The sequence below is a fragment of the Garra rufa genome, chromosome 19, assembly GCF_049309525.1.
Source record: "Garra rufa chromosome 19, GarRuf1.0, whole genome shotgun sequence".
Taxonomy (NCBI): domain Eukaryota; kingdom Metazoa; phylum Chordata; class Actinopteri; order Cypriniformes; family Cyprinidae; genus Garra; species Garra rufa.
This window is the reverse complement of record NC_133379.1, coordinates 25,241,863-25,268,812: the sequence shown is the minus strand read 5'-3', so window position 1 is coordinate 25,268,812 and position 26,950 is coordinate 25,241,863. Positions and strand designations below refer to the sequence as shown.

Sequence of the window (26,950 nt, the reverse complement as noted above, 5' to 3'; positions counted from 1 at the left end):
AACATTTACTAATTTCTATATATATATAAATGTGCAAATACATATAATTTATATATATATATATAAATTTATATATAAATATAGACACAATTAATAATTTAAAACATATTATAAAACAAAAAATATTACTTTATAAAACATTATTAATATATAAATAGTAATAATTGTTTTACAAATATACACATATAATATAGATGTGTGTATTCATGAATTATTACTATTTATATATTAATGTTTATTTTATAAAACATTGTGTGTGTGTGTGTGTGTGTGTGTGTGTGTGTGTGTGTGTGTGTGCTGCGTATAAAATATTTTAAATGTTCTTAGTTTATATATATATATATATATATATATATATATATGAATTATTAATTAAAATATTAAGTTATTAAGTATATAAAAAATATATTAAATATGTATATATTATGAATAATAAGCCATTGAGTGAGACATAATTAAAGATGATGGCAAACTTTTCTAACTTTTTTTATAGGTTTCTTTTTTTTTTACAATTTTGTTTTTTTCACATATCACAATTTTACTGTACTCATTATGACTTACTTTTGGTTTGTTTTCTATTATCTACATTTTAAAAAGCAACATATTGTTGATATAGATGGTCTAACCATGTATTTAACTGCTGACAGGATCTGAGCGAATACAATCTTGCTCTCTTCGTCGGAGAGTTTTCCTCCTGAGGTGATTCTGGTGTGAAGATCTCCTCCTCCGGCAAACTCCAAAACCAGGTACAGCCGACTTGGAGTCTCCAATACCTCATAGAGCTGCAATAAGTTTGGGTGATACAAGCTCTCCATGTTGGAGATCTCTCTAGACAGCATCCTCTGGGTCTGCAGATCGAGCCTCATCTTATCCATGATCTTAATGGCAACCTTGTCTACAAGACATGCATGTGGAATAAAACCAGGATGAGGTCATTACACATTAATCCCATTACTTTCTTAATTCTGACCTAGATTTACAAAGCCAGGTGTTTATTCAAAACCAATTTAATTATGTTAAATCTCTTCTACCTTTGGTGAGGGCGTGGACGGCTAGTTTGACCTTCGAAAAGTTCCCACAGCCGATCTGACCTCGGACTTTATAGAAGCCCACCCTTCTGCCCACCGTCAGCTCCTTTATGACACCTTCGTCTTTGCACATTTCCAGCATTAACTTCTCCAGGGGTGTCAGGCGCTTGGAAAGGTGTGTGTCCTCTTCCGTCTCTGACAGACATTCTGAGCTGTCCGTCAGAGTGTAAATGTTGTGCCGATGCACCTGCGGCAACACCTGACTTGCCCTTGCAGGCATTTTGCAGCTGCTTAAGGCTGAAAAGCAAGAGAAAAATGAATTACAGCATACAATATTTGTATGCACAGAAATGAGAATATGCATTGCAGAAAACAGTGAAAATATCTGATATTCTTGTTCTTGATTAAGGAATACCTCCATAATAAGCAATCCCAAAAATGACAATTCTGTCATCATCATCTATTTTTGTTTTCTATACTATGGGAGTCAATGGCTATCGGCAACTGTTTGGTTACCAACATCCTTCAAAATATCTTTTTTTTGTGTTCAACAGAAGAAACTCATACAAGATTGGAACAAATTGATGGTGAGCAAATGATAACAGAATTGTCATTTTTGGGTGATCTATATAGTGCTGTCAAACAATTAATGGCAATTAATCGCATTTATACGGTGGCCGAGAGAGGCCAACGCGCTGCAAACAAGAAAACACATGCAAACAGTAAAAACGACAACAAATTAAGAAAACATCTTTATCAGTTTGACAACACAGGCGCTGCAAATCCTCGCAACGCAAACACAAATACGGTAACGCGCTGCAAATTCTCACAACACAACCAAACTCAGAACGCACGAAGGCGCTGCATATAACACGGTCCACAACGGAAATGTTTCAGGGGGACCTCAAAAAGTGACGAACCCATCTGGGACCTGATTATTTTTTCAGTGGCTGTTGGTCAAAGCAGAGGTGTTATCGGTGAACTATCACCTTTTAGTGATAGTATAGTATCACTTAAAGGTGATAGTGATATAAATAATCAGGTAATATAGTGATATAAATAATCAGGTCCCAGATGAGTTCGTCACTTTTTGAGGTCCCCCTGAAACATTTCCGTTGTGGACCGTGTTATATGCAGCGCGTTTGTTAGTTTGCAGCGCCCTCGTGTGTTCGCAGCGCGTTTCTGAGTTTGGTTGTGTTGTGAGAATTTGCAGCGCGTTTCCGTATTTGTGTTTGCGTTGCGAGGATTTGCAGCGCCTGTGTTGTCAAACTGATGAAGATGTTTTCTTAATTTGTTGTCGTTTTTTTCTGTTTGCATGTGTTTTCTTGTTTGCAGCGCGTTGGCCTCTGTCGGCCACCGTACATTTAAAATAAGTTTTTGTTTACATAAAATGTGTGTACTGTGTATATTTATTATGTATATAAATATACACACATACTGTATATATTTTGAAAATACATTATTCACATGTATGTATTTTTATTAGTGCTGTAAACCGATTAATCGTGATTAATAACATTACAAATAAGTTTTTGTTTACATAATATGTGTTGTATGTATATTTATTATGTATGTGTGTGCATATATATATATATATATATATATATATATATATATATATATATATATATATATATATATACTGTAAATGCACAAACATGCAGTATATATTTTGAAAATATTTACATGTATATATTTTAGTGCTGTCAGATAATTAATCATGATTAATTGCATCCAAAATTAATTTTATTTTACATATGTATGTATACTGTGTATATTTAATATTGTGATGTATGTATATATATATATATATATATATATATATATATATATAGGTAAATATTTACAAGTATTTACATGTATATATTTATATTAGTGCTGTCAAACGATTAATCGTGATTAATCGCATCTAAAATAAGTGTACACTGCTTATATTTAAAGTACTATGTGTATTAATACACACATGCAGTATATATGTTGAAAAAATTTACATGTATATATGTATATTCATATAATTTATATTATATATTTTTTTCTTGTATTTTACACAGTACGCACATATATTACGTAAACAAAACCTTTTATTTTGAATGCGACTAATCACAATTAATCACGATTAATCGTTTGACAGCACTAATCCCTTTAAAATCGTACTAAGCAATATAGCTGTAAATGTAATAGTTCTTAAACAATCAGAATGGATATCATTAGCTGGCATGAACATTTAATTATTGTCATATAAATAAACCCTTTTAGTAAATCGTATTATTGATATTGTCTATCATACTGTTTATTGTAAACAGCATGTCAACAAGCCTGTTAATATACCTTTGTTGACTCTACATTTATACATTAGCATATGTAAAATAAATGATCTTACCGCTGTGGTCTTGTAGTAGTCCAATGCATGGCTGGTTTTCTTTTTTATAGGTTTAGAAGTCAAAGAATATGTCCACATGTTTATATTTTTTGTCTTACTTAAGTCTGAACGATAATATTTCACTTCTTTTACAGATTAAAAAAGGTTTTTGTTAAGGTCATGTATGACAATCATGCAGGCATTCATTTGAACTCTCCTATTCTGTAACTGCATGAATAAAAATCATTGATGTTGTTTCTCCTGGATAGTCTTCCTGTCTCGAGGGAAGTCTTCAGCTCTCTCCGTCCATGACTCTGTCAGAATGAAACAGAACATGAGAGTATCATGTTTCCTAATCTGCCATCTTTATTTAGAGTTACCTTAATCCTCCCCTCTGTCCTAGACGATGCCTGTGATGAACAAAAGCCAAGAACTGCAGCCAAAAGAGGCTGAATAACTGGCAAACATGTGCACCACTGATTCTTTTGAAGCACTGGTGGGAAATATTGTCATGTTTGATCTGGTGGGATACAATCATACAGAAGGTCAAAAGACCTTGGAGACGTGATTGTCAGTGATCTTAATAAGGCTGATCTCTGACTGTAGAGAGTAGGATCAGACGTTATGTAACAGCTTTACTAATCAGATTACCATAGGACCTCCTTGACACATAAAGGGGTTTGGCTGATATGATTATTACTAGTCCATCAGCCTCTCAATGTGAATGATGAGGCTTTACAATCTCATTCTGGAAAGCATGTGCACCGCTCGTGAGCACGTGCCAGGTGCTGTTTTCTTCAGTGTATAATATCTGCTTTTATTCTTCAAAATACGATGTTCAGTGTTGTTATCATTGACTAAAACTATTAAAAACATTTGTGAATTGAAATAAAGTTGCTAAAAATGAAATAAATATTAGATTAAAATAGTGCTGTCGAACGATTCATCGTGAATAATCCAAAATAAAAGTTTTTGTTTTAGTGCTGCCAATCGATTAATTGCGATTAATCGCATCCAAAATATAAGTTTTTGTTCATATAATATATGAGTGTGTGCTGTGTATATATATTATGTATATATAAATAAATACACACACATGCATGTATATATTTAAGAAAAATATGTTTTTTAGATATTAAATATATTTATATATAATATAAATTATATGAAATAAATATTGAAATAAAGCTGATAAAAATTAAATAAATATTAGATTAAAATAGTGCTGTCAAACGATTAATTGCGATTAATCGCATCTGAAATAAGTTTTTGTGCTGTCAAACGATTAATCGCATCCAAAATAAAAGTTTTTGTTGTTTATATATGTGTGTGCTATGTATATTTATGTATATAAATACACACATGCATGTATATATTTAGGAAAAATATGTTGTTTAGATATTAAATTAACTTATATATAATATAAATTATATGAAATAAACATTGAAATAAAGCTGATAAAAATTAAATAAATTTTAGATTAAAATAGTGCTGTTAAATGATTAATTGCGATAATCGCATCTAAAATAAGTTTTTGTTTCTGTGCTGTCAAACGATTAATTGCATCCAAAATAATTTTTTTTTGTTTATGTTTGCTGTGTATGTTTATTTATATATAAATACACACACATGCATGTATATATTTAAGAAAAATTGTATGTTTATATATTAAATATATTTATATATGATTAAAAATAAATAATAAATAAATAAATAAAGTAAAAAAATAAAATAAAAGTTTTTGTTTATATATATGTGTGTGTGCACTGTGTATATTTATTATGTATGTATAAATACACAGACGGGCATGTATATATTTAAGAAAAATGTTATGTTTATGTATTATATATATATATATATATATATATATAATACATAAACATAACATTTTTCTTCTATATATATATATTTTTTTTCTCTATATATATATATATATATAATATCAATTATATGAATATAAATATATACATGTAAATATTTTCTAAATATACATATGCAGAGTACACACACACATATATTATGTAAACAAAAACTTTTATTTTGGATGCAATTAAAAATCGATTAATCGTTTGACAACATTTTGTTTACATAATATATGTGTGTATACTGTGTATATTTATTATGTAAATATAAATACACACACATACAGTATATATTTTGAAAATATTTACATGTATATATTTACATTCATATAATTTATATTATATATAAATATTGTTTATATATTAACATCTTTTTCTTAAATATATACATGCATGTGTGTGTATTTGTATATACATAATAAATATACACATATACTATGTAAACAAAAACTTTTATTTTGGATGCAATTAATCGCAACAAATCATTTCATAGCACTAATTTGGCAACTATAGTTACTTGCCAAATTGTATTTTTTATTTATTTATTTTTTAATTTTTCAATCTAATAAGTATTAAAATGACCTAAAACTGAACTAAAGCTGAAATCAAAATAAAACAGTTTAAAAAATGAATGAAATGAAAATTACAAAAGCACACGTAACAAGAATACTAAAAATTAAATTAAATTAAAAAGAAAACTGAAAAAATTAAAAGCTTATATAAAATATTAATAAAAACTAGATTTTACTAAATTATATTACTAAACTAACACTACACGCAATAATGTCTGCATGGAATAAATCATCTTAAGCTGCTAAGTGATTTAAACTCTACTTTAAAAGTAATTAATTTAAATAGTTGATTCTCTGAATGAACCAGCATTTTCCTAGTATTTGATGCAGCATGTACATGTGTGTGTGTTCCTGAAGAAGGCACCGAATTACCAGCCGTCTCTATTGATGAGATTACAAGCTTTATCTGGAAAATGGCGGTTGTGTTTACAGGTGCCCGAACCTATGCAAGAGCACTCAGGCCGTAATCTCCTGGAAGTCCATGTCACCTGCCATACCCTCCCCTTCTGAATGACCTCACATAGCAGTCTTCACAGCTAATGTATATTTATTATAAGTTAGTGGAAAGGCAAAAAAACATGTACATTGAAATTAAGAACAAAACAGAACGTAATATTTAGAACGTATTCTAAATATTAGAACGTGTAATGTGTTAATAAATACAACTGTCAAACAGATGGATGAAGGTCCTCACGTATCAACGGTAAGATCAAAATAAGTCTCAGTTCTTCCTCCTCTTCAGACGAGCGTCCATCAATCCGTGAAGGCTCTGCTGCTCCAGCTCTCTCACCCTCTGACGCAGAGCCTCAATCTCTTTGTTTTTCTCCTCCTGAATGAACTGGAGCTTCTGGAGACGCAAACAGAATGATTCAATATACAGCAATGCCATTAGGTGTTTTTTATGAACACTGCAGTACAACTCACTCTTTTAAAGATGTTCTGTGGACGAGGAGCAGATGATTGTGCCTGTGGCTGACTCTTCGCAGACATGCTCTGGGCCCTTGCAAGCTTAGCACCAAACTGCAAAGGAAAAGACATTTTTTACAACTGTACAACTTTGTAAAACAGACATAAAATGTATTAAGAAAAATGATGTAAAATTATGATAACAACTAGGTTATCGATTTAGATTCTACCTCCATTTGAAGTTTAATGATTTGGCTTTGCATTTCTTTCTCCTTCTCTCTCATCTGTCTTCTCATCTCCTCCAAAGCGCATTCATTTCTCTCATAAGCCACTTTCAGTTCAGTATCTTTAGCATCCACTTTGAAAACAAAATGGAAATGTTTTTTGTTTTGCACATGCAATACTATACAGCACAGTAGCTATGTTGGCTGTCTCATCGTTTTCATTCCTGTTGATAAGGATGGTTGATAAAAAAAGTGTTGTGATTTTCCCTCACGTTTCCTTTGTGCTTCTTCAACACAGTCTTCTAACTCCCTCTGGTGTTGATCTTGTAGTGCTTTCATCTCAGCTGCCATCCTCTGTAGGTGAGTATTGCTTTCCTAGAACCACACGGGGGCAGAATCGAGCACAAACAGTCAAAACTGCTTATATTTTATGCAGCATTAAAGCATTAAATTATGCAGCTTATATTATCAGCATTAACGGGTTAGTTCACTTAAAAAATTGAAATTCTGTCATTAATTACTCACCCTCATGCCGTTCCAAACCAGTAAGACCTTCATTCATCTTCGGAACACAAATCAAGATATTTTTGATGGGAAATGATGGTTTTATCACGTTCAAGGCCCAGAAAGGTACCAAGAACATCGACAAAATAGTCCATGTGACATCAGTGGTTCAACTGTAATTTTCTGAAGCTAAAAAATACTTTTTGTTGTTGTTTTGTTTGTTGGTTTTTGTTGTTGTAAAGTTGTTGTTTTTTTGCACACAAAAAGTATTCTCATAGCTTCATAAAATTACAGTTGAACCACTATTGTCACATGGACTATTTTTTCGATGTTCTTGGTACCTTTTTTTGGACCTTGGATGTGGTAGTTGTGCTGCTGTCTATGCAGGGTCAGAAAGCTCTTGGATTTCATCAAAAATATCTTAATTTGTGTTCTGAAGATGAACGAAGGTCTTACAAGTTTTATTTAGAGAATTTTCATTTTTGGGTGAACTATCCCTTTAATATATTTGAATTACAATTTTACCTTAACCTGAGCTTCATATTCTTTCTTCATCTGAAGAGATGCATTTTTCAGCCCTTCGTTTTCAACTAAACAGAGTAGTTATTATTTATAAAGTTTTGGACAGGGAATATTATATTAAGTGAAGAGTTTGGGTCAATATGATTTGTCTACCTCTGAGGTCGCACTGTTGTTGTAAGGTGTGTTGTAGACCTTTGACAGTTTCCAAAAGCCCATCTCTCTCTGTAAAGAAAACAAAGCCATGTCGAAGAAACAGCATTATCATAGGGCCTTGCGAAAGTATTCATACCCCTTAATTTTTGTTCACGTTATGTTATGTTGCTGCCTTATGGTAAACTGCTTTAAATAACTTTTTTCCATATCAATCTACACTCCATACATCATAATGACAAAGCAAAAAAAAAAAAAAAAAGATTTGTGACAGCTTTAAATTAAAAATCTGAAATAAGTACATTGCTTAAGTATTCATACCCTTAATGCGGTACTTAGTTGAAGCACCTTTACAGCCTTAAGTGTTTTTGATATGATGCGACAAGCTTTGATCATCAGCATTTGGCAATTACCTGCCATTCTTCTCCTCACCTCTTCAGCTCTCAAGCTCCGTCAAGTTAGATGAGGGCAGAAGCACATTTTCAGGTTTCTCCAGAAATATTTAATTGAGTTAGGCTGTGGCTGGACCATTCAAGGACATTCACAGAGTTGTCTATATATAAGCCACTCTTGCTGTGTGCTTACGGTCATTGTCCTGTTGGAAGGTGAACCTTCTGCCCAGTCTGAGGTTCTGAATGCTCTGGACTGGGTTTTCATTAAGGCTATCTCTATGTTTAGCTATGTTGAGCTTACCATCTACTCTGACAAGTTCTTCATTCCCTGCTGCTGAAAAACAACCTCAGCATGAGGCACACTTTTGGGATGGTACTCTGCAGGTGAGGAGCAGTGCCTGCTTTCCTCCAAACCTGATGCTAGGAATTGAGGTTTATCAGACCAGAGAATCTTGTTTCTCACAGTCTTAGATTTCTTTAGGTGCTTTGTTGCAAATTCCAAGTGTGTTTTCATATGTCTTCACTGAGGAGAGGAATGTGTTTGGCAACACTGCAATAAAGACTGGATTGTTGGAGTGTTGCAGTGACGTTTGTTTTTCTGTAAATTTCAGATTCTTGACATAATCCTGTCTCTGAGCTCTACAGGCAATTGTTTTGACCTCAGGGCTTGGTTTTTGCTGTAATTTGCACTTTCAGCTGTTAGACCTTTTATTAAGAGGTGTGTGCCTTTTCAAAACATCCTCAAATGAATTTGCCACAGGTTAACTCCACTCAAAGTGTAGTAACATCTACTCCTGAGCTAAATTTCAAGTGTCCCTTTGAATTTCTGGTATATTAATTGTTGATTGATGTGGAAAAAAAATATTTTGCAGTTTAACATAAGGCTGCAACATAACAAAACAGAAAAAAATTACGGGGTATAAATACTTTCGAAAGGCACTGTATATTGTATACTGCAACAATTAACCAATAACTTTTCTTAACTTTTAAAGTTCAAATTACTTTATTACGGTTCAGGTATTGGAAAAAAAAACCTAAACACAAGTTTAAACATTTCTGCAAATAAACCGCTAGATGGCAGTGTAGTCTGGCCTACTTCTGTTTCAAACACCTTGGGGTTTTATTTACCTCATAATTGTCTTACCTTCAGTTAATTGTTTTTCCTTGTTCTGTGATATTTTTAGAAGTCTGCCAGTCTCGTCCAGCTGTATTTCCAGAGTAGTGTTTTCCCCTTTCATCTCTGTAATTTTCTTAATCACACAAAACTCATTTACCTCAGAATATTAGCGCACTCACCAGCTTGTATAACAACACTAGCTTACGTTCTTCACAATGCCTATTTTAATATCTTAAATATACATTTAAAAGCCTTACATGCTCCAGTTGGATAAAATCTTTGACAAGTTCAGTCAAGTCGACGACAGTGAGCTTTTTCATCTTGAGGAGAGTCTAACTAGGCAAGTGGTAAGTGTCTGACGCTTTCTAACTTTGAAGATACAGTAAACAACTTTCTCAATGTATATTCACGGTGTGTTTGTTTCCAGATCAACACCTGGAAAGGAGCGCGTGGGAAACCAGATATACTTGGAACCTTGCAGGCCGTTTCTTCGAAATATCAATCACGTGATCCCTGGAGGTAATATAACGGGAGTGGTACGTGACAGAGTTCAAAACCAGTATTTCTCAGTTCATTGCTGCCATTTATTTAGAGATACCTCGTAAGTACTTTACACGTTGTAGTCACTTTATAGATTAAAAACATTTTTTTTGCATTGATACACAATACTAAACCAAGGCTCAAACATAGCAAGACAGCCCTGCTGACAAAATAGAAAACCGGTCTGTTTAGAGTGGCCCAAGCTCGTCATTTAAACAAATTGACCTTATTTACATAATTGTGACACCAAAGCCTGCCAGCTCTTTATGGAAGAAAAAATGGCACTGAGGACAAGAGTCTGTAACAGTTCACATAAACCCCATTTGATTTAAATGTGCACTTTTTTAACACTGATGTTGGAATATAATCTAAAGTAGGCACTTTACAATTTACACAGACACATAGTTGGTAGTTAGTACACTGAAAATTAATACAAGCGATGCAGCAATATAGCTGTTAACAGCACGTGAGATCATAAAACATCAGTTATCTTTTTATGACAGTAAACAACCAGCTAATATACTTCTGCTCCATATCTGCTCAAAATATCCTCTGAAGCTGTTAACCCTCCAAATTAGAAGAATAAAAAAAAGACTCCAAGCCTAATACAACCATTTATTAGCTTGCCAGTAGATTTGTGTCATGAAAACAATTCCACTGGAGAACTGGCTTGGTTTCAAGATTCCCTCCTCATGATCACACGTCTTGTTCGGTGTTGGCTAACCTTGTCAGATGTCTCACAACGAGTAAGCGTACTCCACTTTTAGTTAAGGTGTAATGTTGTCGAGTAAGTCAGGAGTCAAGTACCCTTCAGGAGTGGGCAAAGTCTTCCTCACTGCCTTCTGTGGGGCAGTTGGTGTATTTGGTTTCAGGAGGAGACTGTTTTTCCAGTCCACACCGTCTACCATGGTGTACTCTGGACTGTTAGGCTTTGCAAGGATGGGAAATGCAGTGGACTGAAGGGACGTAACTGTCTCAGTGCTCAGGTTTTGAAGGTCTCTGAATGCACTGTGTTGTTCTTGACTCTGTAATTGTTCTGTCGGTGGGTTTGGTTTATTGTGGTGGGCGCTGATTGCGCTAGCAACAAACTCAGAGGTGTAGCCTCTTTCGTCAGGGATCACCACCAACTGTTGGCTTTCTTTCTTCTTATTGTGATCTTCATCCTTCAGAGCCATCATTACTTGCTCTTCAGGAGAAAGCAAAACTTCACCACGATGAGTGACATCACTCACTTGTGAGTAAAGACTGTTTGACCAGGGAGTCTCTTGTGGACAGATGGGTGCAGGTTGCTGTGGCCCTGACTGTGCACGTGACAATGGGTGGAAACCATCGTGGCTGTTGGCTGAAGGGTGATGTAGCTCTGTTTGATCGTGATCTGACAGGTCTGGATCACAGCAGCTAGCCCGACCTGAGTCATCATCTCTAAAACTACTAGACATTTGAGGTGAGTCAGAGACCGGAGAATCGGCGATAAGGAGCTCCTCCTGGCTCTCATGTGGTTCGTCAATGTCCACCTCTATGAACTCTACCCATGGATCGTTGCTGTACAGTTCTGGCCGCAAGCCCGGATGGGTGCCTAAGATTGACGTGAATTCACTCAGCTGACCTTTCTGTGAAGAAACGACCCAAATATAAAAGCTTTAATTTGTAGAAAATAGCCTCAGAGTCCTACAGAAATGGCTATGAAGTCAAATACCTGTAAAAGCACAGGGTCAATTCCTTTGATTTTTGGTCCAGGGACTGGCGGCAGGAAAATCACCATTAACCTACAACAGGGAACAGTGAAGTTAAAGCTTGCTCTTAAAAGGGATAGTTCATCCAAAAATGTCAATTCTGTCATTAATTACTCACCTTCATGTCGTTCCAAATCTGTAAGACTTTTGTTCATCTCCAGAACACAAATTAAGATATTTTTGATGAAATCTGAGAGCTTTCTGACCCTCCATATACAGCAACGCAACTAACACATTCAAGACCCAGAAAGGTAGTAAGGACATCATTAAAATAGTCCATGTGACAGTGGTTCAACCTTAATTTTATGAAGCTACGAGAATACGTTTTGTGCGCAATTCAAACAAAAGTAATGACTTTATTCAACAATTTCTTCCTGCTCATGCAGGAGCCGGCGGACTTGTGCACAAAAAGTATTCTCGTAGCTTCATGAAATTAACGTTGAACCACTGATGTCACATGATGACTATTTTAACGACGTCCTTACTATCTTTCTGGCCATTGAACGTACAGTATCCTGCAAAAGTATTCATACCCCTTTATTTTTTTCACATTTTGTTATGTTGCTGCCTTATGTTAAACTACTTTAAATTACTTTTTTTCCACGTCAATCTACACTCCATACACCATAATGGCAAAGCAAAAAACATCTGGTTTTTAACATCTTTGCAAATCTATTAAAAATAAAAAACCTTAAATGATTTCATTGCATAAGTGTTCATACCCTTATCTGGGACAATTAGCTTAGGAGCATTCATATTGCTTGCAAATGTTACTACACTTCAAGTGAAGGTAACCTGTGGCAAATTCAATTGAATGGGCATGATTTGGAAAAGCACACACATCTTATTAAAAGGTCTAACAGCTGAAAATGCATATGAGAGCAAAAACCAAGCCCAGAGGTAAAAAAAAACTGCATGTAGAGCTCAGAGACAGGATTTCATCAAACCACACATCTGGGGAAGAGTTCACAATAAAGTCTGCTGCATTGAAGGTTTACAGAAGCATGTAGTCCCTGTTACCCTTAATGGAAGAAGTTTGAAACCACCTGTTCATGAGGGACTGTTTTTCACTGACAAGGACTAAGGGACTTGTCAGAGTAGAATAAAAGTTCAGTGCACCAAAATATTGAGATAGCCTTCATAAAAACCCAGTCCAGCAGAATGGGCAGAAGGTTCACCTTTCAACAGGACAATGACCCTGAGCACACATCAAGGGTGGCTTATAGACAACTTTCTGAATGTCTTTGAGTGGCCCAGCCAGAGCCTGGGCTTAAACTCAAACAAACATTTCTGGAGAAACCTGAAAATGTGTGTCTGCCCTCATCCAACCCGACAGAGCTTGAGAGCTGAACAGGTGAGGTGAAAAATGTCAGATAATTGCCAAATGTTGATGTGCAAATCTTGTTGCATCATACCCAAAAAGACTTGAGGCTGTAAAGGTTCTTCAGCTAAGTACTGAGTTAAGGGTATGAATACTTATTTCAATTTTTTTATTTTTAATAAATTTATGAAGTTGTTCTGTTTTTGCTTTGTCATAATGGTGCATGGAGTGTAAATTGATGTGGGGAAAAATAATTTAAAACAGTTTAACAGGACAGAAATATAAGAAAATGTGAAAAAAAAAATGAAGGGGTATGAATACTTTCGCAAGGCACTGTAGTAGTTGGGTTGCTGTCTATAGAGGGTCGGCTCTCGGATTTCATCAAAAATATAAAAAAAATTTCGAAGATGAATGAAGGTCTTACTGGTTTGGAACGACATGGGGTAAACTAATCCTTTAATAACTATGTGATTGGAAGTTTTGAAAATTAAAAAGTTCTTTACACTGTTATATAACAGAGCAGGTACTTACTTTTGTTGACGTGAAACTACAACCAGCATCAAAACAACTGCGATACCAACGGCAGCAAAGACCAACACAGCTGTAATAGGAATTCTTGATTCTGAAATCGAAACAGGTCATTCAAAACATTAACCAATTGGGAAAAAAAAACTAACTTCCTTCCAAATTCTAAACACAGGAAGATCTTAAATCAGACCTTTGTTAGTAATGAGTATAAAGACGGAGTCACTGAAGACACCGAAGTTGTAGCCTCTCATTTTTGCCCTGACTCTGACTTCATATTCAATGTTGCTGCGCAGACCATAGATGTACGCCTGTGTGTCTTTGCCGTTATCCAGCTGCAGAGAGACAAACAAGCCTAAGACACATAATAACACTCCAACCTTGAAGATAATGAGCTCCAAACGTGGCCTAATTATGGCTGCAGAATCCACGTCATAGTCCTCACCATGATGAATCAAATGTAGTGAGTCATAAGTGTTCTAAGAAATCACTTTTAATAAAGCTTCAGAGGAACTCCTCAAGAAAATCATTTGACTTCAAGTGTTTCTCATTAGGAGCTTATTAGAAATCTGGTGGTGCTGATTGCACAATGTTGCATGAGACTCACCGAGTTCCACTGGTCTGAACCCTTTTCTCTGTACTGCGTCTCGTATACCAGCAAGATCCATCCTATCTTCACATTCTCTGTAGCAGATGGGGGTGGATCCCAGCTCACAACCACATCAGCGATTAAGCCATCTGAGCCCATGCTCAAAAGAGTCCAGTTCAGTCCTACAGGTGGGTCTGGAAACACTGAGAAAAGAATTAACATCAGTGAATACATGCTTGCAAATATTCTGCACATTAATGCAAAGGTAATCTAGTTATCTGAAAGGATGATGGGAAAGCTTGGCGTTTTAGAGAGCATCATTCCATTTTAAATTTAAAAATTAAGATTTTTTTAATGTTTTTTTTTAAAGAAGTCTTTTCTGCTCACCAAGCCTGCATTTATTAAGTACAACGAAAACAGTACCATTTTAAAATATTTTTACTATTTAAAATAACTGCTTTCCAATTGAATACATTTTAAAATGTAATTTATACCTATGATTTCAAAGCTGAATTTTTAGCATCATTACTCCAATCACACGATCCTTCAGAAATCATTCTAATATTCTGATTTGCAGCTCAAAAAATATTTATTATTATTATGTTGAAAACAGCTGAGAATTTTTTTTTAGGTTTCTTCGATGAACAAAGTTCAGAAGAATATAAGTTATCTGAAATAGAAATGTAACATTATAAATATCTTTATCTTCACTTTTGATCAATTTAAGGCATCCTTGCTAAATAAAAGTATTAATTTCTTTCCCAAAAGAAAAAAAAATGATACTGACTCCAAGCTTTTGAATGATATAGTGTATACTGTTACAAAAGCTTTTTTATTTCAGATAAATGCTGATCTTTGGATCTTTCTATTCATCAAAGAATCCTGAAAAAATGTACTCAACTCTTTTAAATATTGATAATAAAAATGTTTCTTGAACAGCAAATCAGCATATTAGAATGATTTCTGAAGGATCATGTGACACTGAAGACTGGAGTAATAATGCTTTAGCTTTGCTCACATGAATAAATTGCATTTTAAAATATATTCAAGTAGAAAGTAGTTATTTTAAATAGTAAAAATCACAATATTACCGCTTTTGCTGTATTTTGGATTAAATAAAGTGAATTCTTAAAAAAACATTTAAAATCTTACTGTTCGAAATTATTTTCATTTTGTTAAGTTTTTTTTTTTTTTTTTTTGTTATGTTAGTATCCATATTGTGATTAATATAATTGTAATAACATTTCCACTACTATGGACATGCATGGGTTTCAGACATAGTAATTGTGTAATTGTTGTGAAATTTATTTTATTTATTTATTTTTTTTATTTTTTATTTTATTTAAAGCTGCCATGGGATGTTTGGAGTTGGGGGCAAAAAGACAAAGAAGGAAAACAATGTTCATTGGTTCTTTTTATGTGTATGCTACTGTTATTCCTTCAATAAAAAAAAAAAAAAAAAAAAATCTTACTGTTCAAAAACAGTAGTTTTGCCACAAAGGATAGTGTACTTGAAAGCATGAAGACGGAAAAGAACAAAGAGTCAGGGTGTTTACGACATGGCTTACCAATGTCTTCTACGTTGAAGGACATTTCATCATAAACAACGTCAAGAGAGTGTGAACGCAGTTGGACCACGTATGGGAACCATATGATAGTGTTACTGGAATCAAAGTAGCATTCATTTTTCCTTACAGAACTGTAACTTGGACATTCCATCCATTTCTTGGAATCCCTGCAGACAGGTGGAAAATTGGTGATCATTAAATAGAAGAACAGTCATTTGTCTAACAACTTAACTGCTTCACTGATTGTATCAATTTTCTTTACTTGCATGTACAAGAGAATAGTTGTTAATATCATGCATTTTTTAAAATTGATCAATGCTGCATTTTATTCTGTGATGTTATGTGTTACTAATTACGTTTCTAATATGTAGAAAAGTCTCAGATCGTCGAGTTCTGTGTGGTTCTGGGGGGATCCAGTCTCCCACTGACAATGGAAAGTCATCAGCTCTCGAGAAAAGCAGCCAGTCAGATGAGGCAGTGTTGAAGTCTGACCTGCAAACAAGGTGAAGAAAATACTTAAACTCTTGCTGGCACTGAACATACTTGCTTTAAGGCATGCTTCCAAAAAGTCTGATGGACCAGAAAGAAAATACCAGGAATTTCAATTCTACATCTTCTACGGCTTTTTTAATGTGTAAAGCACAGCTGAGATTGATCAAATGTTTTACTACTAGAATAATACTCTGAAAAGGGGCAAACATTCTGTGAATGTCCTTCGGTTTAAACCAGCTTTGAACTAACAGGATGTAACATAAATCCCAGTTGGGCTATAACTGTCAGCTGTGTTTTCCTGGAAATGTGTGCTGGCATTTTTCACATGTAAAGGCATTTGAATGGCAGTGCGCCGTTACTGCCTGCACACTCTTTAAAGGATCTTTCTGAGCTGCTCAGCTGACTGCATTAGACAGCAATACTGATAAAACTTTGAACTTAGAGCTAATGTTAAACATAGTTCCCAATGGTACGATTCATCTCAAAGTAGAGTGTAACAGAAGAACTATTGAGGTTTTATTTATAGGCCACAGCACATTCTGTATGGTCTGGTTGTTTACATCGCTAGTGTTTTCTGGAGTAATTACATCATCACTTATTGTGTAGATTTGATCATTAAGAGCTGTCATACTAGCTTGGCTTGTGTCAGTTTGAGGACACTTATGTATCAATGTCAGTTTTCAGTTACACAAAATCACCTGCTTGATTTGCAAACACGTAGTCTCATGTTTGTGAGTTTGGTAACACTCTTGCTCTTACGCATTTAAAAAAACTGCAATTACCTTGCAAATTTAGTTTTCTGTGCAATAAATTGGCTATGTAGCTTAATATATGGGCCATTCTACAGAACTGCTGTCCCATAATAAAAAAAACAAAACAACAACACATATTTAAAAAGCATGTATAAGTATTCAAATCTTAGATGTTTACTAAGATTATTTTATTATCTATTGCAACCCACAATAATATTTGAAATATCAGTAAGTTTAATATATATATAATCATCATTTAGTGGGAGGTGGCTATCCTGAACCCTAACCCCTAAATTTTAATATATGAAAAAAAAATTTAAGTGAAGTTAAAAAAATATGCATTTCATATTTTCTTCGTAAATTATGAAACTTAATGTAAAAAAAATGTGCCCCGCATTTTCATGTCACTACCAAAACCAAGTGTATGTTTTAGTCCATTGGCTGAGACTGATTTTAACTACACCCCTACATTTATGATCAGGAAATTTTCATGTGTCACTCTCTCTCATAGCTACATTGTGAGTAGAAATGCCCCATCATTTTGAGGTAAATGCGTTCGAAAGTATGAAAAATATGTGTGTTACCTTAAAGAATGTCACTACCGAACATATAATTAAACACAGTTTAGGCTTTTTTGTACATGTTCAGAAATGTGCTAGCTATCCTATAAAACTAGTCACGACCGAAACATGTCATTGTTTCGGTATTGACAAAAGGGAACACAATCCTTTATTTGTGGGAAATGAACTACATTTTAGTACAGTCATGCAAATTTTTAGTATATGGTTTAGTAGTGTTTTTGTCACGATCTGGGCTGTGGGGTTTTCCCTCAGCCACCTGAGGTCGCTGTTCCCTGCACTGCACTTCCTAATTGTTATCACCTGTCTTTGTCATCAGCACTCATCACATCCACAGCTGTTCACAATCACCATTGTCTTTATAATCTCCACTCTCCCACTACCCTGTTGATTCTGCATTGTTTTCCTGTATTGTATGTGTGTCGGATCCCTGCTCTTGATCATGTTCCCTGTTTTGTGTATCTTGCCCAGTTCTAGTTGTGTTGTGCCGTGTTGGCCTTTTGGTTTTGTTTTGTTCTGTTTATTTGTGTTTATTTAATTAAATATATCTTCCCCTGCATTTTGGACCCAGACTTTGTTGAAACGTGACAGTTTTAGTATGCGAGTTAAAATTCTATAATGTAATGTGGTTGCTACCAAAACATTACTGTCACTACTGAAACATGGGATGTTTGGTCAAAAATAAAGTATACTGAATGATCAACTAAGATGTAATAATATGTTGGTTCAATGTATATACAAACTAATGAATTCTTAAGTTTGAGATCAGTATGATCGACTTTTTGCCTTTTTACAAGGAAGAGTTAAGTAAAATCTTAATAGGCCAATATAACCCTTCTTATTAAATTATATATTATGGTGTTTCGGTAGTGACAAATTTGGAGAGAGGACAAATATTCCAAATCTTTCTGAAAATACAATATAGGAATTAACTGCACAATTACTAGAAATGTGTACCTTGGATATTATGCAATTTGCATACATGCAAAATTTGTGGGAAAAGACTTTTCTGTTCAAAACGTTTCCAACTCTGACTTTGAACCAATTCTGTAGAATGGCCCATATATGTATTTTGTTTTATTCATTTATTTGTAAACTAATAATAATCTGCCTGACAAAAGATGGGAATGAATCAAAGTGGTCATTTCTATGTTCCCATAGAAACTACTGTATAGCACAAGTAGCACCTGCAGAGTAATGTTGTGAAGCTACCCATCCATTTTATAATGCAACATGCACTCCCTCCCACTTACTGCATCTTCTTTTTATAGAAAACATTGTTTCTGATTGAACTCATAATGGACAGAACTGTTCAAAAATAAAAGCATTTAGAAATGGTCTTGTAAAGAACGGGAGTATGGCAGGAAAATTGCAAAGTATAGGTCATTAATTCCATCAGAATAACCAGAAAAACTCTTGGTTCCAGCTCAAATTTCAGCCTTTTTGTATTTTATCTGTCCGGTTTTGATTGATTCCTTACTTATGGGTTTACTTTATTTCTTATGTAAAAGCCAGTCAGTATGCATTATACAGAGGTTTTTAAGACCCCTACAGAAAGCCAAGGAGCTGCCTTAGAGTTTCACAATGGCTCCCAGGCTAATAAGAGAGGGTGGGTTCCTAAAGAAAACATCCTGTTTTCTTGTTGTTTGGCTAAACTGTTGTACAAAAGACTCTTAAAGGGCTTTGTAGGGAAAAAGGTTGCTGGAAGTGGCAAAGAGAATGGCAATTGTATAGAGGGTTTGCACAATTTATGCTGTCTAAACCATGGAAAAAATTGTGGAAGCTGCTAAATCATATAGAGAAGGACTTTGTAAGCAGGAAAGGGTGCAATATTTTGACAAACTAAAGTTAATAGGTGGTAAAGATATGTACAAGCATTATTAATTAAGATATTAGCCTAATATTTGACCTACCTGACCGGATATGATAAGAACAAACACAAATGTTGTCAAGATTATTGACCTGGAAATCCTGGTTCTTTTTGCTCCTCAGACAGTTTTTTGCACTGTTCTCATTGATTTGTTATTACCTTTGGCAGTCTATAGTACTCCAGATGTTTTTCCCAGTCAGACCGATTAGTACAGCTCAAAACATGACAACAATTGACCATTTTCAGCAGCAATAATCAGCAAAATATGTAAGTTTCATTCCTTTCAGTGGCATTGTTTATGTTCAGTGCCGCCAACATGACGCGGCGTGAACACACTCTATAGCAGACATCATTGAACACAGCTATATTATATAAAGTACATATACAAAACTGCAAACCTTGTATTGTAGGAGGCACACTTTGTGTTGCCACAGCACAGGTCAACAAGATACAGATGAGAAGAGCGGCCTCCATGATACAGTCCCTGTAAACAACAAATTAAGGTCCATTATGACATCGGTTAACAAACATCATTGCGAAAAATGGATGCAACCACAAGTTAAATAAACAAGACAAATTATTCATTTGTTACATTGTGGAAACTAATCAATCCATGATACTGACAGGATTTCGAAATCACAGTAAACACAGTCCTCTGACATCCATTTTAAGCCAAAGGCTCTAGCCAGTGGTTGTGAAATATATCTGCACTGCAACATGGCTTCGCTCCAATCTGCTTCTGGAAAACATCTTCTCAGGAAACATCTTCTCAGAAATCCATCTATTGACTCTGCACTTCAGCTGCATGCGGATCACAACCCTTCTCTATTAGATTTAAATGGCCTTCACACCCAGTGCAGCAGTACAGAGGTAACAAACTCTCACTGAGGGTGAAGGGCTTGGTTCTTGATAAAATGGGTACAGCCTGTTCTGCAATGTCAAAACGCATAATTAGGAAGTTGATAGTAGAAGTGCTGTGTCTGATATGAGCTTCCTGAGAAAGTCAGAGTCTGCGAACCTTTATTGTTTAACGTGACAGTTCAGCTATACACCACAATACCACAGAGGACTATCTATCGAAAAAACAATGAACCGCTGACATTGTAAAAAGCAGTTGTGGAAGTGAAGTACACATGTAGCAATCAAACAACCATCTATGTAGTATTTCAAGTATATCAAATAAATGTAGTGGCGCTAAGCATTCTGTCCACTGGGACTTTTCTACGTTTGTGACATTAAACCACAAAACCAATTATAAGGGTCATTTTTTTTATTGAGATTTATACATTTTCTGAACGCTGAATAAATAACCTTTTGATGATGTATGATGGATACAACTATTTGAAAATCTGGAATCTGAGGATGCAAAAAAATCTAAATATTGAGAAAATCTAATTTAAAAGTTGTGCAAATGAAGTTCTTAGCAATGCATATTACTAATCAAAAATTACGTTTTGATATATTTACGGTAAGAAATTTACAAAATATCTTCATGGAACATGATCTTTACTTAATATCCTAATGATTTTTGGCATAAAAGAAAAATAATTTTGATAATTTTGACCTATACAACGTATTGTTGGCTATTGCTACAAATATACCCGTGCTACTTATGACTAGTTTTGTGGTCCAAGGTCACATTTGTAGCCCTTGCGTTCATGGTGTTCCAGATCGGAGTTTGTGCGAGTGTTGTTAGCCTAGAGTGAGGAACATGTAAGCAAACATACTGTATTTTATTCACACAAATAACATCATGTTGTGTAATTCTGCCTCCAGCGAGAAGTGGGTTTTTAAAGTTAAAACTTTTCAGGCAGGTGGTTTGGAAATTCAGGAGTGGAGCAGAAGCTAATTCACGAGGAAGTGGAACACTTTGTTCCAAATGTGATAAATCCATCTTGAAAGGGTATTTCAAAGTAAGACCAATCATGTCCGCCATACTGAAGAGTCTTTCCAAATAAAAGTACTCAAAACTACACCTTCGCTATGAAGGATTTCGAAGTGTACAACATGATTCTCCCATGATAGATGGTGCCTCCTTAATAGAGTGTTTTCACAATGCGTCATCAGTCAGCCATATTGGCAGGATAAATGTTATCAATGCCACTCAACCGAATGAAACTCGCATATTTTGCTGATTATTGCTGCTTAAAATGGTCAAATATTGTTATGTTTTGGGCTGTACTAATCTGTCGGACCGGGAAAAACATTTGGAGTACAATAGACTGCCAAAAGTTATAACAAATCAAAGAGAAAATTGCGTTTGTGGTTGGCCAAACTGAACCAGGATTTCCAGAGCAAGAATCTTGACATTATTTGTGTTTGTTCTCTGTGTTCTAGTCAGGTAGGTAAAATATTAGGCTAATATCTTAAATTAATATTGCTTGTATGTATCTTTATCACATATTAACTTCAGTTTGTCAAAATACTGCGCCCTTTCCTGCTTACTAAGTCCATCTCTATATGATTTAGCAGCTTCCACACATTTGGTTCATGGTTTAGACAGAACACATTAGCAGAACAACGTATTAAGTAGTACATTAAGCAAGCAATCAATGCTATTGTTTACATCCGAGTATCTCCAATATGGCAGCGCATCTGGGTAACTGACCAAACCGTGACGCAAATGCAAACACTCTACTGGCAAGGTGATGCAAAAGTGTTCTAAGGAACAGGTTTTTTTAGTTCCCTACACACTTTGAATCTCTCACTTTGGAGGGGAAACCTTTCAAAGAGATTAGGGCATTGAGATAAGTCTTTCAAAATAGAGCAATGAAAAAAGCTCTGTTGCTCAGCTTCTCTCATACACGGATTACAGTCCTTGCTTTTAGTTTGTGTTGCTTGGTGACTCTGAAAGCTTGTAAGGTTGGTTCTTTTGGAACAGTTTTCATGGAGATTAAATATTACAAACTAAACGGGCAGAATGTGTTTGAAATCAGTGATACTAGATTTTTTTTTTTTTTCCAAAAACAATATAAAATATAAAAGCAGTATCACTCGCAACCATGCCGAAGACAGAACTAAAGCCATGCTGATATTTAGTTGTATTCCTGCAATATTTAACTAAAAACATATTTAATATTGCCCAATCACCACAGAAAACGTTACAGCTGTGACATAAACCTAATCCTGATTAGTTATCATGTATCATGATAAACGTAAACAAGTAAGTGTTCATAACGGAAATACAGAATATGGATTAAAACGTATGCGTTAAAAAGTTTACAAGATAAATCTGTATTCTATGCTTTTTGTTTGGCCCTTAAAATTTACATTTCATAATGTTGATCTTCCACAACAACACAACAGTCGAAAAGATCCATAATAAACCCACGTTTGTCTTACTACACTAAACTCACCCTTTCCAAGTGTGCGATTCAGATTTGTAGATCCTTAACTTCTATGAAAGTATTCCTCAGGGAAGATGATAGTAGCGCTCCTTGGTTAAATCTATATCTTCTATCAACGTTTTAAAAAAAGGATAATAAATCAGCCCCTTTTCTCTTCTGCCGCTTTGCCTAAAACGTGTCCTGTGGTTGTGACAGGACACCCGGGACATCTGGCTCCAGCATCCGTACTAGTTTTTTTTTTTTTTTTTTTTATCTAGGGCACATTCGAAGAAAGGCGCCACTTTTCCTTGAAGCACCCTGCGTAGGGAGCTTATAAGTAACCCTTATACAGCAAGACAACTCTTGATCGTTTTACTGCATGTAGAGTTTCGCATGCGAAAAAATAAATGTACACGGGACTCCGCCCTAGCAAGCGTCATAGTGTTTTCCCACAACTAGTCTTTAGGAAAAATGGCACGCATGATATTTATTTTTCTTAACGTTACACCACTGTTAATCTTTATAATCGTGCGCTGTTAAAATAACATAACGGAATATATCAATCGAGACTTGCGGTCAAAGCCGAAATTGCAAATATTAAAGTAATTTTCAGAATCAGAACTGTGTAATTAGGTTTTCATCGAATTTATTCTGATTCCTAATGTCTATTGGTATGTTTTGTGGGGGTTTGCACTCCATGTTTAGGCGCTTGCATATATGATAAACAATGCAGAGCTCACTGGTACACGTGACTGGAGTGGGACACGTGTTTAAGGGGGTCTTGCAGTACAATATTGTTGAGATTCAACAAGAACAAACGTGTAGTAGAAAAGTTTGTGGGGCAAAGGGGAGAATTCAAAAGTTAGGCTTTCTGGCAGATCCTTGCACATTCGTCTATGTTAGTTGTTATACTTTTTACTTCAGCGAAAAGCCAATTGTTAGGCTATTATTTAAAGATATCACAGGCCTATTAGCAATGTTTTAACATTAAAATAATTCTGGAATCAATCAAGTGATAAAAAGCAAAGTTGGGAGAGTTATTACAGAAATTCAATTTTTTTTAAACTGCATCACATACTAAAACGTGATTTTTGCATTGCTTTATACTTTTATAACTTTGTACTTTTATAACTTTATTGCATAAAATTTAATCATAGTTAGCTCTGATAAAGAAATGTCAATAGTCTGTGTATTACAAGCAAAAGTTATAGTAGCTCGTTAGGGAGAGTGGGGACAGTTGCAACGTGTGGCAGTTGCAAGATTACTTATTTCTTCAAGCAGGAATAAGATACAGTGATAATATTCATACTGCACATGCTTTATTGGCCCCTCATACTTCCTGGAAGAAATCAGTCACATGTGATCATTCCTTCTACCCAAAATCATTTTCTTGGTAAAAAAAAGTAATTTTTTTAAAGATGAGATATTTGGTCATAGTGTCTAAGTTGTTTGTGTGACGCATTGTAAAAACATAACATTTTAATCAGTGCGTTCTTAGCTTCTAATAGGCATAGCTAGCATGTGTCAATGATATGTTGTCAAGCTAATATACCAATTTTTATCATGGCTATCACTGTAGGGACAGTTGCAACACACTGTTGAAACCGTCCCAAAATGCTGTCCCTTACCACAATATTGATTTAAAAGCTTGCCATAAAATTACATAATTGTAATTTTATAATGATAATACTAATGAACCCCTTTAATAGTTAGGTATCTCTACTTTTTTTTTTAAGTAAATAGGTAAAAAATCTACTTGTTACTTAACAATGTTTTTCATTTACTATTCTTTGTTTTTTTTACAGCCAATTTACCTTATTAAAGACCCTGACTGTGCACAAATAAAATAAAGAAATTGCAAAATTATATTTAAGAATGATTTAATTACATTTTATTGAACGTTGCAACTGTCCCCTATTGTGGGGACGGTTGCAACATTTCACTTTGTCTATTTAAGTGTGAATTGTATGTATATTATCATATGTACACATGTTTTAGCAATATGGGTGAGTAGCTGACAGATGTGGCTTTATTGTATAAAAATTTCGGCTTTCTAATACAAACAGTTTCTGAGAAACTAAAGGAAATGCAAAAAGTGTTGCAACCGCCCCCACTCTCCCTACTGGAAAAACACAGAAAGTCCTCATTTTAAACAATAGTTACAAGAATTGTCTCATTGTTTGGCTTTAGAAAAACTCACATATATTGTTAAAGTGTGGAATGCCTTTATACAGGATTATTTGAAGGAAGCTGATCCAAATCTATTTTCTGGGGATCTTGGCGTAACATGTATTACCTATGTTTATGTATATGTATGTAGCCTATATATATATATATATATATATATATATATATATATATATACACACACATGTAATTTTAATGTATCTTTATTTATTTATTTATTTATTTATTTTATTATATATTTTTTTTCTTTTCCCCCTTTTTATGTTGAAGTTCCTAAAAATAAATAAAGACAATGTTGAAAAAAATAAATAAAACAAATTTAATCATAGTGACATTGGAATTTTAGTTAATAAATTCATTAATAAATACTGTAATTTAAGATTTTCAGTTTGGTGTTTGATGCCAACATACACAACCAGTTAAAAAAAAAATTTTTTTTAAGATTTTTAATGTATTTTAAAGAAGTCTTTTATGCTCACCAAGCCTGCATTTATTTCATCCAAAGTACAGCACAAACAGTAAAATGTTGACATATTTTTACTATTTACTGCTTTCTGTTTGAATATATTTTAAAATGTAATTTATTCCTGTGATTTCAAAACTGCTCAAAAACATTTCTCATTTTTATGTTGAAAACACCTGAGTAGAATTTTTTAAAGGTTTTTTGATGAATAAAAAAGTTCAGAAAAACAGCATTTATCTGAAATAGAAATCTTTTGTAACATTATAAATGTCTTTACCATCACTTTTTATCAATTTAAAGCATTCTTGCCAAATAAAAGTTAAAAACTTATTATTTCGGAATATTTGAATGGTATAGTGTATAATGTTACAAAAACTTTTTATTTCAGATAAATGCTGATCTTTGGATCTTTCTTTTCATCAAAGAATCCTGAAAAAATGTACTCAGCTGTTTTAAATATTAATAAGAATAAGAATAAAAAAAATACTTGGACAGCAAATCAGCATATTAAAATTGATTTCTGAAGCGTCATGTTGCACTGAAAACTGGAGTATTGATGCTGAACATTTAGCTGTGATCACATGGATAAATCAAATTGTAAACATATTCAAACAAAAAAACATTTATTCTAAATAGTACAAATATTTCACAATATTACTGCTTTTGCTGTATTTTGGATCAAATAAATGCAGGCTTGGTGAGCAGAAGAGACTTCCTTAAAAAACATTAAAAGTCTTACTGTTCAAAAACTTTTGACTGGTAGTGTACAAAACTAAGCACTCAAGACTTATATATGCATTCACATCTAGGCCTATTTAGCCTAACGAGAACCAAAAAGAAATTGAATTATAAATCGTATTCTGGTTTATCTCTGTACTTGAATTTAACCAAAATGAACAAAACCATTCTTGATGTCTCTCTGTCTCTAAATCCAAGTTTACGATTAATTATAAATCTCAAAACAAGGTAATTTTCATGATTGTAATGGTATACCTTTATTGGAAAGTCTCATGATCCACTCTTAAACTCTCATAAATCTCAGGCTGACAGACACACAGCATATCTTAGGTCATTAACTCAACCAATGTCTGTGGTGTCCAGTGTCAGAATGTAAATGTTCCTCTACCAATGTTAATGTGGTAGTCTAGAAATTTCTCAACAGCTGTCAGACTTTTCTCAGAAGGGAATGACATGTAACCCTGGACATCTGTAGTTTTGCATGGCATGTAAATGTGATTAAGTGTGCTCTTACAGGTCTAATAGCTCTTTCTCCCTCTTCATATCATGTGGACACTACCCATTGGATAGGGTTGTTACATTAAGTCTATTACATAACTTAATAGAAACAGTGGTTTATGATTTTGTAGCAT

General features: G+C 34.2%; 3 protein-coding genes across 3 annotated transcripts; all 3 read right to left on the bottom strand.

Annotated features, from left to right (window-relative positions):
- Positions 1 to 578: 578 nt before the first annotated feature.
- On the bottom strand, positions 579 to 3,937 carry nim1kb (NIM1 serine/threonine protein kinase). Its single transcript, XM_073824010.1, has 3 exons — positions 3,409 to 3,937; positions 1,032 to 1,325; positions 579 to 895 (listed from the first exon to the last, which is right to left on the bottom strand). The coding sequence occupies exons 2-3, from the start codon at positions 1,306 to 1,308 to the stop codon at positions 579 to 581; spliced, it is 594 nt and encodes a 197-aa protein (XP_073680111.1). The 5' UTR covers positions 1,309 to 1,325; positions 3,409 to 3,937.
- Positions 3,938 to 6,457: 2,520 nt separating this feature from the next.
- Positions 6,458 to 9,956, bottom strand: LOC141292141 (coiled-coil domain-containing protein 152). Its single transcript, XM_073824091.1, has 8 exons — positions 9,894 to 9,956; positions 9,664 to 9,769; positions 8,131 to 8,199; positions 7,981 to 8,045; positions 7,224 to 7,326; positions 6,958 to 7,085; positions 6,746 to 6,841; positions 6,458 to 6,668 (listed from the first exon to the last, which is right to left on the bottom strand). Exons 1-8 carry the CDS (start codon positions 9,954 to 9,956, stop codon positions 6,543 to 6,545), a joined length of 756 nt encoding a protein of 251 aa, XP_073680192.1. The 3' UTR covers positions 6,458 to 6,542.
- Positions 9,957 to 10,778: 822 nt separating this feature from the next.
- Positions 10,779 to 23,315, bottom strand: ghrb (growth hormone receptor b). The gene is made up of 9 exons (XM_073824100.1): positions 22,961 to 23,315; positions 20,003 to 20,088; positions 16,269 to 16,404; positions 15,913 to 16,079; positions 14,363 to 14,547; positions 13,949 to 14,090; positions 13,762 to 13,852; positions 11,873 to 11,942; positions 10,779 to 11,786 (listed from the first exon to the last, which is right to left on the bottom strand). The coding sequence occupies exons 2-9, from the start codon at positions 20,076 to 20,078 to the stop codon at positions 10,944 to 10,946; spliced, it is 1,710 nt and encodes a 569-aa protein (XP_073680201.1). The 5' UTR covers positions 20,079 to 20,088; positions 22,961 to 23,315; the 3' UTR covers positions 10,779 to 10,943.
- Between the last annotated feature and the right edge of the window lie 3,635 nt (positions 23,316 to 26,950).

What these genes read in the sequence shown, in the direction of transcription:
- LOC141292141 (XM_073824091.1), bottom strand. Translation starts at nt 9,956, where the DNA reads ATGAAAAAGCTCACTGTCGTCGACTTGACTGAACTTGTCAAAGATTTT. An exon ending in ATTTTATCCAACTGGAGCAT is followed by an intron (nt 9,770 to 9,893) that starts GTAAGGCTTTTA and finishes TGTGTGATTAAG; the next exon opens with AAAATTACAGAGATGAAAGG. An exon ending in TGAAGAAGCACAAAGGAAAC is followed by an intron (nt 7,086 to 7,223) that starts GTGAGGGAAAAT and finishes TTGTTTTCAAAG; the next exon opens with TGGATGCTAAAGATACTGAA.
- ghrb (XM_073824100.1), bottom strand. Translation starts at nt 20,078, where the DNA reads ATGGAGGCCGCTCTTCTCATCTGTATCTTGTTGACCTGTGCTGTGGCA. An exon ending in CTTTTCTACATATTAGAAAC is followed by an intron (nt 16,080 to 16,268) that starts GTAATTAGTAAC and finishes ACCTGTCTGCAG; the next exon opens with GGATTCCAAGAAATGGATGG. An exon ending in TATACTCATTACTAACAAAG is followed by an intron (nt 13,853 to 13,948) that starts GTCTGATTTAAG and finishes TTTCGATTTCAG; the next exon opens with AATCAAGAATTCCTATTACA.
- nim1kb (XM_073824010.1), bottom strand. Translation starts at nt 1,308, where the DNA reads ATGCCTGCAAGGGCAAGTCAGGTGTTGCCGCAGGTGCATCGGCACAAC. An exon ending in CGTCCACGCCCTCACCAAAG is followed by an intron (nt 896 to 1,031) that starts GTAGAAGAGATT and finishes CATGTCTTGTAG; the next exon opens with ACAAGGTTGCCATTAAGATC.